General features: G+C 43.3%; 1 protein-coding gene across 5 annotated transcripts in view; it reads right to left on the bottom strand.

Moving 5' to 3' along the window:
- The window catches only part of LOC141148905 (uncharacterized), a 143,473-nt gene that overhangs the window by 21,157 nt on the left and 105,322 nt on the right, over nt 1–16,994 (bottom strand). For all 5 annotated transcript variants that reach the window (XM_073636759.1, XM_073636757.1, XM_073636760.1 and 2 more), the window contains one exon: nt 7,193–7,292. In XM_073636759.1, coding sequence (XP_073492860.1) covers nt 7,193–7,292 — 100 coding nt within the window. The remainder of the gene's footprint in view (nt 1–7,192; nt 7,293–16,994) is intronic.

Here is a 16,994-nt window from a genome sequence, read left to right as displayed (position 1 = left end):
CACGTACGACGAGACTAGAAAAGGCTGGTTCAGAACCAAGCGTGGCACCCTTTGGGCTCCTTTTGCTAATCTCGTGTTAGTAAAAGTTTGGTGAGAGACGATTCGCGCTTTTTCAGACTCGTGGCTTTCAGATCGTTTTCTGCTGTTCAGTTTGTGCTTGTGGGTTTGTATCTGCTCTTCAGTGCGTGCAGTCAGTTCGTATCAGAGTTTTCTGTGTGATCTTGCCTGCTCGTTGCTGTTTTTCAGGTCGCTCTTCACAGGCCTTGCTGTTCTTCAGTGCGTTCTGTTACTTCGTTCTGAGCAGCCAACCGTTTTCTAGCCATGTTTCGTATGCGTACTCCTCGTACAGTTCCTGCTGTGCGGGGGCTTGGTGTTGGGGTCCTGACCTTGACACAAGTCCAGTCCATGAACAGGGTGGGAAGGAGTTCATGGACCAAGAATTGGTTGCTTCAGCGTCACCAGTTCTCTCATATGCCTTTGCTCCGTGAGATCCGTGAGAATAATCCTGATGATTTCAGGAACTTTCTCAGGATGACGGACCTCGTGTTTCACCGTTTGTTGGCTTTGCTGACCCCTTATATTAGCAGGCAGGATACCTGCATGAGGCAAGCCATCACTCCGGAGCAGAGGCTGGTCGCTACCTTGCGGTATTTGGCCACAGGGAGAAGCCTGCAGGACCTCAAGTTCTCGACAGGCATCTCCCCCCAGGCTCTTCTTTGTGGACATTTACTGCTTGTGTTTGTTTGAGCTGACCCTGACAGAAATGTGTGGAGTGCAGAAAATGTCGTGATTGTGTAACCTTATACAAAGCACTGTTGGCGTTATTTACTAAATGCAAAGACACTTTTCACTACAAGTGCACTTGCAACTGCACTGAAACTGCACTTGTAGTGCAAAGTGGATTTCCCCTTAGGAAATAACCCCCATTTTCTCATAAAACAACAATTACATCACCCCAAAAGTGTTGTAGCGTTGAGACAATAATCCACACATTCTTGATGAACAATCTTTTTAATACCTGCACAATCACATGTGCATTTACCAAAGGTTTTTCTGACAAACCAACATGTTTGTTGTATACCAATTTTTGTGGTGTCATTGTCCAAAATCAAAATGTCCATTTTATAGAAAACAGGCCTGTGTAAAACCAACAAGAAAGACACAAATCTTGATCTTACAAAGTTCACATTTGGTAGAACTGGAAGGCAATATCAGACATGAGTATTTAGGAACTGTGTTTGATATTGCGTTCAGATGGGGGGAAATAACCCCTGGAAAAGCCAAATTTGGAAGATGCACACAAATTTCCCAATGTCAACATGTGCTAGCTGCCATCACGGGGGATCAAGGGATGTGTTTTGGGGGAGAAAGCCCTTCCTCACCGCTACTTTATAATTGAGGAAGGGGTTGCACCCCCAAAACGCGTCCATTGATCTCCCGTGATGGCAGATAGCACATGTTGACACACTGTGTGCATCCTCCAAATTTGGCTTTGGGAAAAATCACAAAAACATTTCGCACATTGTAGCACACAAAAGAAGAAAGTGATTTGGAGGGGTTTTAAACTCGCCCCAAAACATCAATGATGTTTTTATATTTTGGAATAACATCATTGATGTTTTGCTTGATGTTTTCCAATTGTAAATTACACCCCATGATCTCCCCGATCAGGATCTGGGCACTTTCGGATGTGAAAGGATCTGGATCCACAACCTCACGATCACCTAAAAAGAGAGGAAACCCAAAATAAATTAGGTTTAAAAAAAATGCCGCAATCCATCTCTTATCTGAGCCTGTGGTCGCAGACACTCACCTGTTGTGGTAACTACTTCCACCACGTCGTCATCCTCCTGCTCATCTTGTGTTGGGGGGATTTCCCCTTCTTCCAGAGGGGGGGGGGCTCTGGTCTCCTCGGATGAGGGGTGTCCTCCGAGTCTTTTCTCCCCTATGTAAAACAAAAATGGTATAATTAGCACACAGATATTTAATGTCAGAACTATAAAGATGAAACATTGCTTGGAAGTGGGGTACAATTGTCTATTTTAGCCGAGTTCCAAGATGTAGCTTTTTTAGTGCCCTTTGTCAAGCTGCAATACTTTACCTGTTTGGTAAAAGCTTCACAGATGTAGCCCCCCCTATAGTATACACTGGGGCACCTGTGTGGCCCCCCTAATAAAAATGGTGTTCTTGTGTCCCACACTAGTGCTCCAGTGTCCAGATGTGAAAACAGCTGCTCAGTGTCCTCTCCTTACACACAATCTAGTTTGCATTTCATTCTAGTAACAAAGCCATCTACACAACCCAATTCTTTGAAGACAAGTATAGGGCGTCAAAATGGTGGCCAAATGCATATGGCCTAAACAATGGTATTTTATCGTCCGAAATAACAATGTGTGATCCGAACGAATAATGTGCCCATGAACATGAAAGTTGCCATTTTAAACTGTACAACAGTTCCTAAAAGCACATGGAGCAGCACGAACGTAATAAACATAAAGAATAGGAACACAGCACAACTACTTACTTTTTTGCAGCAATCTCCGGATCTTTCTGTACTGCTCGTGTTCTCGTAATTTCAGGTCAGACCACCGCTTCCTGAGCTGATCTTTCGATCGTCGTACCCCGAATTTCCGGTGCAGACTCCTGACCACTTTCGCCATGATCTTGGCCTTTCTGACATTGGGGTTAGGGTAAGGCCCATACTTTCCATCATAGTCGGCCTTCTTCAGGATGTCCACCATCTCCAACATCTCCCCAAAGGACATATTTGAGTCCTTTAATCTCCTTCTGGATCGGGACGTTTCAGGCTCCAGCCTTTCCTCCTCCTCCTCCTCGTTGCTACAATTAGCACGATCCTGCTGTCTATCCGCCATGTGCTCTTCCCCCACTGCGCCGAACGAAAAGGGGCGGGGAATAGACTAGAAAGAACGTCAGGGGTGGGCGGATTTATACGCATGCGCAGTGTGTATAAATCGTAACGCACGAGTCTTACGTACGATCTGTGAGCGGAGGAAGGAGCATCGGAGACGCCGATCGTGCTAACGAAGGTAGGATCTAAACTTGGGCCTATACTGCTTCAAAATGGAAGCCTATATTGTAACAAGATTAGGGGAGTTTGGCCTGACATTAGGCTTTGTCTTGTGTTGTGTCTTACAGAGAAAATGGATGGGTTCAACGACCACAATTTCCTGCCCCTGTTCATAGACAAGTACAGGGAGCTGCCCTGTCTGTGGCAAGTGAGACACCCCCACTATAATCACAAACAGAAGAGACAGGCAGCGCTGGAGAAACTGCTGGAGTTGGTGAAGCCGGTGGTCCCCACAGCAACCATCCCTTATTTGAAAGCTAAAATTGGTGGCCTGAGGAGCACTTATCTTAGGGAGCGCAAGAAGGTCACAGATTCCCAGAGGTCCGGAGCTGCAGCAGATGACGTTTATGTCCCCAGGCTGTGGTACTATGAGAGACTGCGATTTCTGTCAGACCACACTGAAGTCAGGGAATCCCTCTCTACTCTTCCTTCCACACTTCCTTCCATACCAGCTGAGGCTTCTGATGTCCAACCTGGCCCTTCCAGCCAGGAAGAAGTGGAGGAGCCCAGCTGGAGTCAGGTATAGCATTCTTCTACAGATTTCTGGTCAATAAATAAATGATGTTTATTAGATGTTATTATTGATCACTAATTGCTGATTAAAAAAAGTGCTTTACATATCAATAGACAGTAGTGGGCACCCAAAATTGGGAAAAGAATGAAAACTGCTGGGCTCAGAAGGATAGTCTGTTATATTTGTTAACATTCAATTTGCAGCAGTCAGGAGGTGAAAATTGTGTGTGATTGATGAATAAAAAACTAAAACTATGTCCCTTTTTCATACACAGGAAGACCTCAGCCAGGAGGAGGCTGTGGAATGTGGCAGTCAGGAGGAGGCGGGGATTATTAGTGTCAGCCAGGAGGAGGCGGGGATTAGTGGCAGCCAGGAGGAGGCGGGGCTAAGTGGCAGCCAAGAGAAGCCTGGGACAAGTCGCAGCCTGACTGAGTCTCAGGTCCCTTCCCTCCGCCTCCCATATAAACGAGCCAGGAAGGCCACTCCGAGTCCCGTGCAGGATTCAGCGTACAGGCTGATCCAGGAGGCTTCGGCGTCCCTCCGAGCCTTCCCCAGTCCTGAAGAGGCCTTTGCCTGCATGGCTGCCACAAAATTGCAGGGCATGCAGGAGGGTCAACGCAAGATCTCTGAGGACCTGATTTATAAAGTCCTTCGTAAGGGGGAGAGTGGGGAACTGACACACAAGACGGATGTCATTGAGAGGGACGATCCTCCTCCTCCTCCTCCTCCTGCTGCCACAACTCCACCACCACAGCCAAAGCCTGTAAGGAAGCGTGGAAGGAAGACCTGAGAGTGATGACCCTGGGTTCAGTCTGGTCTGACAGAAGATGCAGTCTCTCGTATGACCACAGCCTGGGGACACAGATGTCATCTGCTGCTTTCCGGATCTCTGGGACTTCTGGACCAGACTGCCCTCCCTTATGATATGGACTCCTCAGGCCACCAATTTTGCTTTTAAATAGTTGATGTCTGCCCCGGGGGTCCAAGGTTTCGCCCACTTCTGCAGTTTCTCCAGCGTTGCCTCCCTCTTTGTTTAGTTGTGAGCCCTTAATAAAATTTTTTTGGGTAAATTCTACTCTCCTGTGTGTGTTTTCATCCAAAAAGGACAGTTTGTTGGTGACGATTCAGGTACATTTCTAAAGTACAATGTGAAATTAACAAGGGACAACAACACCAAACAATCTCCTACAGATTAAATAGAACAACATATTAGTGGTGTTGTGGGAACTTGTCACCAAAAACACACACAAACATTTTCGGGAATACAAATCAAAATCACCAAAAAAAAAAAAATAAATAAAAAAGAGAAACACAAAAAAAGAATCTACATTAAAGTCCAAAAAAAAAAAAAATTTTGTTGTCAGATGTGAGAAATCAAAATATATTGAGGGAAATAGTAACGAAATAAGTTTGTGAGAAGTCTGTGTGAATATGAGCAGCAAAACTACTTAATTCTTGTCACATTATAAAGAAGAAGAGAGTGCGCTGTATTAAACCATTTTGAACATTGCAGCGTGACGAAAGTGCTGTATCCATTCCGAACGCTACGTTTACCAGAACGAGCTGTCCCGTGTCGGAATTTCTTCTGAGCATGCGTGGCACTTTGTGCGTCGGAACAGGCCACACACGGTCGGAATTGACGCGATCGGATTTTGTTGTCGGAAAATTTTATCTCCTGCTGTCCAACTTTGTGTGTCGGAAAATCCGATGGAAAATGTCCGATGGCGCCCACACACGGTCGGAATTTCCGACAACACGCTCCGATCGGACATTGTCCATCGGAAAATCCGACCGTGTGTACGGGGCATTAGTGTTTGTGGTCATTCCCTGGCTGCTTCTGCCCTGAGAAGCAACTAATGAAGCATGATCTGTTTTTTGATTAGCTGCAGTGTGGAGTGTAGGGGAGACATTGGGGGTCTAATAGACTCTCAATGTCTCCATAAATAAGACCTGTCATTTGCCCAATGCTATCACATAGGGGGCTTGTTAGCCCCCTTGTGATAGCATTAAAGTTAAATGAAAAAAAAAAAAAGTTGAAAAAGAAAGTAACCTTGTCACCCTGCATGCACCCGCACACAGGATGCACACCTGTATGTAGACTGCAATAGCACCATACATTTTATATATCACCACAAACATCAGAATGATAGAAATAATTCTAGGACCACCAATTACAGTTTACTCTACTAATAAGCTGTAAAGCATTACCTATTGATAAATATGGATACCATAATTTTTCACCATTTGTATGAGCACACAGTTTTGAGGCTTGAAATATTTGGTATAATCAGGTATTTTAGATTGATAAACCGCCCTTCAAATCAAAACACCTCCACCTCACTCTGAACAAATCTATAACTATATATGATAAGCGTACATATCATAGTGTGAGTGTTGAAATATATATCTAGAGGGTCACACCATCACTGTGTTAAGGACACTTGCACACTTATAGGGTTATGATATGTACGCTTATCATATATAGTTATAGATTTGTTCAGAGTGAGATCAGATAACTTTGAGATAGTGTATAGAACACATATAGAGGGTCACACCATCACTGTGTTAAAGGCACTAGCACATTATATCTAAGCGCCTCTTATTTTTTCCTGGATGCCTGTGTGTGGAGTGTGATAGTCACAGGCACCCTTGATCAAATATTTAGTTGTTGAAATATTTGGTATTTACTATACACTAGCTCATCTTTTATTACGAAAATAAAAAATAGAATTCAATTGTGTTTGTGTGCAAAATATATAGAAAATATACAAGGCCTCTGTTGTCAGAAAATATATAATATTCTGAAGTTTTAGGTAATTATAGAGTCAAAAATGCAGATTTTAACAAAAAATGAAAAAATGCTGTAGAGGGGAATTAGTTAAAGTGTTACTAAACTCAGGACCTTGCATTTACTATATATGGTCTCCCACAGTACATGGAAATGCAATAGTTTTAGTAAATATAAACTGCTAAACAACTTTTCTCATCAGCAGTATATAGCAGTCTTGTGACTTCTATCAGTGCCTGGTTAAAGCTTGTAGGAGGCATTTTCATACTGCTCTCACTGTCGTATAAGACTGTAGGACCCCAGACCCTCTGTCTGGAGAGTGCTTATTGGCCCTGTGCTGATCACATGCACTCTCCCAAGAAAAAAAACCTCCAGCAAAACACACAACTGAGCATGTGCAGCTTGTCTACTACCCTCTGTACTATATGAAGATGAGTTGGAGACGGAAGGATCAGAGAAGACAGGCTCAAACAACCTTTTTACACAGAGGATTAACCCCTTAGGTTCCACAGTGGGTATAACAAGCATGCTTTACTGCATATACAGACTGATTTTACTGTTGTGGATTTAGTAACACTTTAAGCAAGTGACAAACATAATAAAGGGCATGACAAGCCGAAAAACTGGAGAAGGGATGGGTTATAGCCAATGTAGGGTTCTTACTGCTATCGGGGGCCAGTGCTGCCAACTTACCAGATTGAAATCTACTGGAAAAACTAACAACATTGGTATTTTTCATTGGAAAAACATTAACATATTGATTTCTTTCCTCTTCTAATGAATTACAATATGGTTTACTTACATTAAACCACAGACAAAGCACAGCAAAATGCAAATTACAATTGCTGGTCCAATCACTGGCATTGCGTATTCTATTATATCATATGCAGAGAGATCATAATCTGTAGATAAAAATAAAATGCAATATATTTTTGTACAATTAATAAAGATTGTGCATTCACGACATCTTACAGATGTGTTGGATAAATATATTATGGTGCACCTTATACAGTGGTAAAAATAATTAATTGATCCCCTGCAGATTTTGTAAGTTTGACAACTTACAAAGAAATCAGGGGTCTATAATTGTTATCATAGGTGTATTTTAAATGATAGAGATAATCCAGAAAAAAAACACATGATACAAATGTTATAAATTGAGTTTCAGTTCAGTTAGAAAAATAAGTATTTGTTCCCCTATCAACCAACAATAATTCTGGCTTCCACAGGCTGGCTACTATACGGTCTGTGCTCTTGTAGTCCTGTCAATTTAAAAAGGTGCTGCTAACGACAACTTGTTAAGTGTATAAAAGATACCTGTCCACAGAATCTTTCTTCCATTCAAACCTTACCATTATGGGCAAGAGCTGTCAAAGGACATCAGGGACAAGATTGTAGACCCGCACAAAGCTGGAATAGGCTAGAAGACCATCAGCTTGGTGAGACCATCAGCTTGGTGAGAAGGAGACAACTGTTGGAGCAATTTGTCGCAAATGGAAGAAATACAAAATAACCATCAATCACCCTCGGTCTGGAGCTCCATGGGGTAAGGATGATCATGATAGCCCAGCCCAGAACTACACGGAGCTTGTGAATGATCTCAAGGCAGTTGGGACCACAGTCACGAAACAATCCACTGGTAACACAATACGCCACCAAAGATTGAAACCCTACAGCACCCTCAAGAAGGTACATGTACAGACCCATCTGAAGTTTGCCAATGAACACCTAAATGATTCCGAGAAGGATTGGGAGAAAATGGTCAGATGAGACCAAAATTGAGCTCTTGGGCATTAACTTGACTAGCCGTGTTTTTAGGAAGAAAAATGCTGACTATGAACCAAAGAACACCATCCCTTTAGTCAAACACAGAGGTGGAAACATTATACTTTGGGGCTGTTTCTCTGCTAAAGGTACAGGCTGACTTTGCCGCATTGAGGGACCAAGGGACGAAGCCATGTATTGTAAAATCTTGGATGAGAACCTTCTTCCCTCAACCAGAACACTGAAGATGGGTCGTGGATGCGTCTTGCAGCATGATAATAACCCAAAACATACCACCAAGGCAAGGAAGGAGTGGCTCAAGAAGAAACACATTAAGGTCATGGAGTAACCTAGCCAATCTCCAGACCTTAATCCTATAGAAAATGTATGGAGGGAGCAGAATCTTTGAGTTACCAAGCAACAGCCAAGAAACCTTAAGGATTTAGAGAGGATTTGTAAAGAATAGTTGACCAAAATCCCTCCTGAGATGTGTGCAAACCTGATAACCAACTACAAGAAACGTTTTACCTCTGTGCTTGCCAACCAAAAGGGTTTCTTTACCAAGGACTAAGTCATGTTTTTCTTGGGGATCAAATACTTATTTTATTCACTGAACTGCAACTCAATTTATAACATTTGTATCATGTGTTTTTTTCTGGATTTTTGGTTGATATTTTGTCTCTGTTATTAAAACTACACCTATGATAAAAATGATAGACCCTTCATTTCCTTGTAAGTGGGCAAACTTACAAAATCTGCAGGGGATCAAATAATTATTTTCCCCACTGTATACTCCACACTGCTTCTCTCAGTCTTACTATGTACTGCTGCAAATTTCACACTTGATCCGACCATCTTTGGTTGTTCTTAGAGTATTCTTATGCATGTTTTTCAGGTGCTTCCACTGAAGTCCATTGGGACTAAAACAGGTGGGCTTCAAGCAACACTATCCTAGGTGGGAACAGGTACCCATGAATATAATGGAATCGAACACTGAAGCACTTCTGGTGAAGCTTCAAATCACACTTCAAATTGCTCAGGAGTGAATGCACCCTTAAAGATAAAGCTGACCATACATGTATCGAAATTTAGCTGGTTCAGCAGGGACTAGCTGAATTTTGATCAATTTATGGCCATTCCTGTTCATGAGACGTCGATTTATCATTCGACTTCTCACGAATGGTCCTGCTCAATAATTTCCGTTCAATCATTGCTGGCAGCCAATCAGCAGTGCTGATCATTATATTCTGAGAGAAGGAAAGTTCCACTGTCAGAATACAAAGACACAGCAGGGAGGATTCCTCCATCCCCATTGAATGTGTGGATGGGGGAATCGGGTCTGTTTTTTTCATTGAACCCACTGGCTAAATGAAAAGAATTTGACTCATGTATGGCCAGATTAACCCCACTTTTGCTGAAAAAACAAACAAACAATCCCCTCTGGGTGATCAGTGATAATACATTTTGTTACAGATTCCTTCCTTTTTCTGCTCTAAATGAATAGTTCTTTGAGCATGTTCTTTGGATACTGGTTCTGAATAAAAGTGACTGGTTCATTATAATCAACTGCTGCACTCTCAGTGTTCTGATGAGAAGAGGATGCAGACATCACCAAAAATGAAATTTTTTGTTGCAGAGGATGCCTAGAAGCTGACTAGTGCAGAATTTTTAATACAAGCAGGAAATGACACTTTTGGAGGTGTTCTCCCTCTATGTTTCCCTCTTACACTGAATTTTAAAGAAAATTATAGTGCTGCAGATTGAAATGGAAAGGTAGATTTTAATAACATTAAATAAAGTAATGATGCTTGTTTAGCAGTTGTATATGCTATATAATTATTTCTTCTTCTTCTTTAAGGGTTCTTGAATAAACAGCTGAGTCATTCCAATGTTTGACTCTAATGCCGAGTGCAGTGAAAAGCAACTGAGTTAGGAATGTGTTTATATTAAGATGCCTTTCACTGCAGTTAGTCAAACTCAAGTTAACCTGATGTGATGTTGGAGATCCTATCGCTGCCAACAACTTGCTATGCGGGTTTGCACATGGTCCTGTCTAGATGACTGAGGTGTCTCTTGCTGGTGATTGACTTTCAGCAGTAATACTTTTAGGGAGCACGCAATGCCTCGATGGCAAGGCAATTTAACACGCAATACAAAAAAAATGGCATTCTAAAGTCGGTTTATACTAAATTTATGAAGCTTTGAACTGTAAGCTCTTGTGAACGTTGCCCACCCACCATTTTACATTAAATAAATCATTGTGCACTTATTCTGTGGTTTGCAGTAAACGCTGGTGCTGTATTGAAGATTATAAGCAATCATCAGGATGAATTTGATTACTGTATATTATGTAGTGCTACCCCCTGAGGTGGCCACTTTAATTTGGGTTCTCTGTTCTGCACCTCCACTCCAAGATCAGCCTCTCTGACACACCTGACTGATTGAAAGTTACTGCAAGCGCTTATAAGAGCTTGAGTATAGATACTTTTAACTCGGCTGTGAATTAACAGCAGGAACTAGACACAAGACTCTTTAGTGAAAAATAATCTCAATGTATTGGCACAGATTAGAATAAATGGTAATTTGAGCATAAATTAACACGCAGAAGATTTTATGTCAGCGTTATTGATATTTCTATGTCTACACTAAGATACACTATATTACCAAAAGTATTGGGACACCTGCCTTTATACGCACATAAACTTTAAAGGAATCCCAGTCTTAGTCCGTAGGGTTCAATATTGAGTTGCCCACCCTTTTTGAAAATTCTGTTTATTCAATTTTTTCATGCTGTACAGAACAGAAACACTGGGAACAGAGAAGGCAACATACCTTGCTGTCCCATAGGCCTCACAAGGCCTAAAATAGACCTAACATAATTCAACTAACTCAAGGAGCAACAAAACATTTCCCCAACCCCAACCATCCACTCAAATTCAAGAGATAACTAAAATCCATCAACCGCAACAATGTTCTTATAATGTCTCTTGTTCATTTGAATTTAGGATATAGCCTTGTAGAATAACTGGGCACACATAGATCTCCAAACATTTGTAGCGTTAATAATAATTACCACCACCTGACTGTGTAATCCTCTAGTTGAAAAAGGCAAGTCATCCCACAGTAGTAGAGGGGTCTAGCCATGCCTGCCATACTTTGTAAAAAAAATTCGTACAGCCCCTCGAGACATATGTGGCTTTGTATAGATGGATTACAGAGTTCATCAGGCCCTTCCAGTATGACACAGTAGGAGCACTTGGTTACTTCCAATGCAATAAAATGGCATTCCTACCATAAAACAACTCTATATTTTGTAAGGTGTGATGTGCTAGAGAAGGGACAATTTCTTCCACCAAACCTAGGAGACAAACTTTTTGATTCATAGGGATTGGAACACTGAGAACCTCAGATAAGCAGGAGATGATCGCAGACCAGAAACTCCGGATCTGCGAGCAGCTCCAAAAAACATGCCTGCGTTCGCTGGTGAGAACGAGCACATTCATCTGTGGCAGAAGGGTAAATACGTGCTAGCCTGGTCGGCGTGTAATAAATCCTATGTAGGAACTTAAACTGTATCAGATGGTCTCTAGCTGACACTTTATGTTTGAAAGGGTGGTCACACATATCTTCCCAGTCCTCTCCTTGAATTTACGGAATTTCTGCCACCCACCGTTCCCGACATCTGGTTACCGCCGGTGGTGGTTTTTTGAAGAATGATTTGTATGTAACTGATAAAGGTTTAACTAGTTCTTCATGAGCTAACAAAGTTCTTCATGAGCTAACAAATCTTCGAGGGCAGAGGGTAACACCTCTACCCTCCAGGTGGAGAATTGTATCTGTAATGCATGTCGCAATTGTATGTTTTGAAAAAAATATATGAGTTAGGAAGGTCATGTCTTGCCTTTAGTTGACAAAACGTTATGAGTTCACCCTCCCTTGTAATGTCCCCTAGCACCTTAACACCTCTACTAGCCCAAATTATGGGGTCAGGCAGGGAGTAGAAATGGGGTAGGTTAGGATTCATCCATAATGGAGCAGAGGATGTAACACAAAGCTGGGGGAAGACAAATTCATAGCTACTTCCCAAGCTTTTATGGTCGCTTCCATTAACACAGTTAACAGTAAATTTGATTTCGGTCCTCTGTATAAAGCCAAAGTGTAAACTCTCATGGGATCCTAACTGCACTGCTTCTAGGACTGTGGCAGAATCCCCATCATCAGCTAACAGCCAGCGTCTATCAAAAACCATCTGACCATCCAGGTAATAACTAACTACCTCTAACTGCATCCCCAGGTGTACCTCCAAAAGGTAGTAATCAATTTTGGCGTTCTCCAGGTCTAGGATGCTCTCTGCAACCCAGGTGCCTCTGACAGACTGCAAGGCACAGCAGCTACGGTATATACGGTATATATCTTCTGATGTGGCCCATTCGAACCTCTGAGAAAGAGCCCCAAAAAGGTCCCGAACCCAGCCTTCCCCCATATTTATATTACTGGTGAGTAGGCTAGATCCAAAAAGCCTGGGAACTGTAGCACACACATTAACTCTTTCCCCCCTCAGCCTGGGCCAGTCACTAACTAATGCACCTGTAGGCAAACTGCCTACATGTTAACCAGTTCAGCACTGCAGGGCAACAGCTACAGAGACCAGCTGCAGCCAGTGTTTCTCTCACTCTCCATTCATAGCCAAGCACCTGGCTACAGCTACTATATGTACAGAATGTTTGTCTCTCTTTGGCCTCTGTATAAAGCCAAGCGAAAACTCTCATAGGATCCTAACTGCGCTGCTTCTAGGACTGTGGCAGAATCCCCATCATCCGCTAACAGCCAGCATTTAGCAAAAACCATCTGACCAGCCAGGTAATACTTCTGCCAATCTGGCCGTGCTAACCCCCCCTGATCATGAGGAAGGTGAAGGATCAGCCCAGAACTACACGGCAGGACCTGGTCAATGACCTGAAGAGAGCTGGGACCACAGTCTCAAAGAAAACCATTAGTAACACACTACGCCGTCATGGATTAAAATCCTGCAGCGCACGCAAGGTCCCCCTGCTCAAGCCAGCGCATGTCCAGGCCCATCTGAAGTTTGCCAATGACCATCTGGATGATCCAGAGGAGGAATGGGAGAAGGTCATTTGGTCTGATAAGACAAAAATAGAGCTTTTTGGTCTAAACTCCACTCGCCATGTTTGGAGGAAGAAGAAGGATGAGTACAACCCCAAGAACACCATCCCAACTGTGAAGCATTGAGGTGGAAACATCATTCTTTGGGGCTGCTTTTCTGCAAAGGGGACAGAAATACAGCACCGTATTGAGGGGAGGATGGATGGGGCCATGTATCGCAAGATCTTGGCCAAGAACCTTCTTCCTTCAGTAAGAGCACTGAAGATGAGTTGTGGCTGGGTCTTCCAGCATGACAACGACCCGAAACACACAGCCAGGGAAACTAAGGAGTGCCTCCGTAAGAAGCATCTCAAGGTTCTGGAGTGGCCTAGCCAGTCTCCAGACCTGAACCCAATAGAAAATCGTTTCTGTACCAAATATTAAGTTCTGCTTTTCTGATGTATCAAATACTTATGTCATGCAATAAAATGCAAATGAATTACTTAAAAATCATACAATGTGATTTTCTGGATTTTTGTTTTAGATTCCGTCTCTCACAGTTGAAGAGTACCTATGATAAAAATTACAGACCTCTACATGCTTTGTAAGTAGGAAAACCTGCAAATCAGCAGTTCATCAAATACTTGTTCTCCTCACTGTAGGTAATAGAAGAAACCCATCGCAGCAGAAGATTTTTGTCCGCTGCACTCAGGGCCTCTGAACCCAGTGGTAATATGGAAGACTTGCTCCAGTTCACCCGAAGACCCGAGTAGGAGGCAAACTGGTAGAGTATTTGCAGGGCCGCTTGAAGGGACAGTCCTGGGTCTTGGAGGAAAAGGAGCAAGTCATCAGCATATAGTGCAAGGCTTTCCCATATAGTTCCCACCTGGATCCCACCCACTGCACTAGATTGACGTATCGCTCTCACCATAGGCTCCATCATTAGGGAAAACAGGAAGGGGGATAGCGGACATCCTTGCCTAGTACCCCTACCGATATCGAAAAGATCAGAAACCGAGTGCCCAAACCGAATTTCTGTCCGAGGGCCGCTATACAATAAAGTGACCCATCGCCGGAAATTAGCCTGGCTTTTTCTATGTCTATATAAACTATGACTTTCTCAGGGACTTCTGGGGTATCTAGTTGTAAATGAGTAAATAATCTCTGTAAGTTAGTATCTGTGGACTTCCTGGGCATAAATCCCATCTGGTCAATGTCCACCAATGAAGGAATGACCTTGCCAACACCTTAGTTAGGATCTTCAGATCCGTACTGAGTAACGCTATGGGGCGATAGGAGGAACACTCTTGCGGATCCTTACCCGGCTTCAATAGGAGCACCATATATGCCTCCAGCATTGATGACGGGAGGACCCCATTTTCAAGGCAATGACCAAAAAGTATGCTGAGTCGCAGGGCAAGTTGTTCCATGTAGTGTTTATAGTAGTCTTCTGGAAATCCATCCGGGCCCGGGTATTTATTGGGCGGAAAAGCCACTTCTATTTCTAGAGCCGATGTATCAGCATTCAGAAGGGTAATGTCTGAGTCTGATAATGTAATTCAATAACTTGTCTAGTTCATTGATGTCATATGACAGTATAGGGGAATAGAGAGCAGTGTAGTAAAGCACACATTCCTCTAGAATTTCGGCAGGGTCTGTGTCTAGGGACCCCCCAGTTTTTTTAATAACAGGGATACTGACAGGCGTTGTTTGATATGCCGCCAAAAGGGCCAGTAGTTTGCCGTTTTTGACCCCTTGAGCTTCAGGCCAGATCGGAGAAGTGCACTGACAAAAGTCGCCGTGTCTCCAGCAGAGATGCATAGGTGGTCTCTGATGGAGAGTCTGCGTGTTCACTGGCACACTCTCTTTCTTTGGCCAGAAGAATCTCGCACTCTGCTTCCTGATCTTTCCTAGCCACTTTAATTACAGAAATACATTCTCCCCTCGCCACAGCTTTAAATGCATCCCACACTAATACCAGCTCTTCCGTGCCAACGTTTGTAGACCAGTAAGTCATAATAGAAAGCTGCATCTGGGAGGTCACCTGGTCATCCTGCAACCAGTCTGGTGACAACCTCCAGCCACCCCTCCTTCCCCCAGCCTGGGGAGTCAGGGTAACCGACAGAGGACAGCGGTCAGACGTTCCCCCCTGCCAAATATTCAGAATCATGATCATACATTAACAGAGGAGGATTGCCAAACGCCAAGTCAATTCTAGCTGAGAATCTATGGGTGGCAGATAAATGAGAATAAGACTTAACATTAGGGTGCTTCCAGCACCATAGCTCAGAGAGACCAGACATAGACATCCAAAGGTCAGCCGAGGCAGGCCTATTAGGATTAGAGGAGTCTAGTGTGGGGTCTAGAATGGCATTAAAATCCCCCACGAGTAGCATAGGTAGACTAGCAAAAGGGGCCAATTTCACCATTAAATCATAAAGCACTGGTACTTGGATAGGAGGAGGTATGTATATATTCACCATCAACATTTTACAATGAAAGACGTCCAGTACCACAGCCACATATCGACCTCCCGGGTCAGAGAACACCCGGTGTATGGTGCAAGGGACAGCTTTACTAATCATGATGGAGACCCCCCTTGCATAGGTGGAGTACGTAGAGTGAAAGGCCCTTTAAATCCAGGGTTTGCGTAGGGACATAATTTTACTCCCGTCCAGGTGGGTTTTCTGCAGGAGGATGACATGTGGCCTTACCTTTTTAAGATACTAAAAAAAAAACAGCCATCCTTTTAAATTTATTATTCAAACCCCTCACATTCCAAGACACTACCTTGAGCCTGCTAGCCATCAGTGAAATTCAAAGTAAGAGACCACACATATACCCATTATCACCTGACACGGCTGACAACAGAACTTATGATATGCAGGATGAGTTAGAGTAGTAATTGGTGTGAAACATATAGAAAAATTTATGAGCTGGATGGTTAACCCCCCCAAAAATCGTCCAGTATGCAGCTTGTTCCCAAAAAAACAGAAAAAAGTGGAAAACTCCAACCATTGGTATCGAAAGTTCGGCATAGTTTGATGAAAGACTCGTGACTCCTCGTCGAACAACATAAAACGGTGCAACCTTCAAACCGCAGGGTTGACATGCATAGCAGGAGAAAAGGAGTGCAAGTCAGTAATTTGCAGTGCCAACCGCTCCATACTTAGTATTGACTCAAACAGGAAAGGAGAGTTCCACGTGCAGTAAAACAGTGAGAAAACAAAACAGGCCTCATCTCAGGAAAAGTGAGCACCAAGGTGGTATCAGGGGTCACTATCCAACCAATCACAGGCATCTTGCTGGGTATCAAAGAACTTGACTGAGCCCTTGTATTGGACCCGAAAAAGACTAGGATACAACATACTGTACTTTATTTCCTTTTCCCTGAACCTTCTCCTCACATCCGTGAAGGAGCAGTGTTTTCTCTGTGTTTCAGCAGAGAAGCCAGGAAAAAGCATGATGCAAGCATTTTCAAATTTTAAATCTTGATGCTTTCTTGCTTCAGCCAGGAGCATGTCACGGTCTCTGTGGTTTAGAAACCTAACTAGGAAGGGCTGTGGCAGAGAACCTGGGGGTCATGCGCCAGTGGGGACCCGGTGTGCCCTCTCCACGACATACGTGGGCGGGAGATTTTCCAGGGAAAGCAGGGTTTTGAAGAACTGTTCCGCAAACAGGATTGGGTTAGCCCCTTCTGCACCTTCAGGTAATCCCACCACCCGTACATTATTTCT

The sequence above is a fragment of the Aquarana catesbeiana genome, linkage group LG06 (genome assembly GCF_042186555.1).
Source record: "Aquarana catesbeiana isolate 2022-GZ linkage group LG06, ASM4218655v1, whole genome shotgun sequence".
NCBI classification, from domain to species: domain Eukaryota; kingdom Metazoa; phylum Chordata; class Amphibia; order Anura; family Ranidae; genus Aquarana; species Aquarana catesbeiana.
Note: the sequence above shows the minus strand (reverse complement) of the source record. Positions and strands in the feature narration are given on the sequence as shown.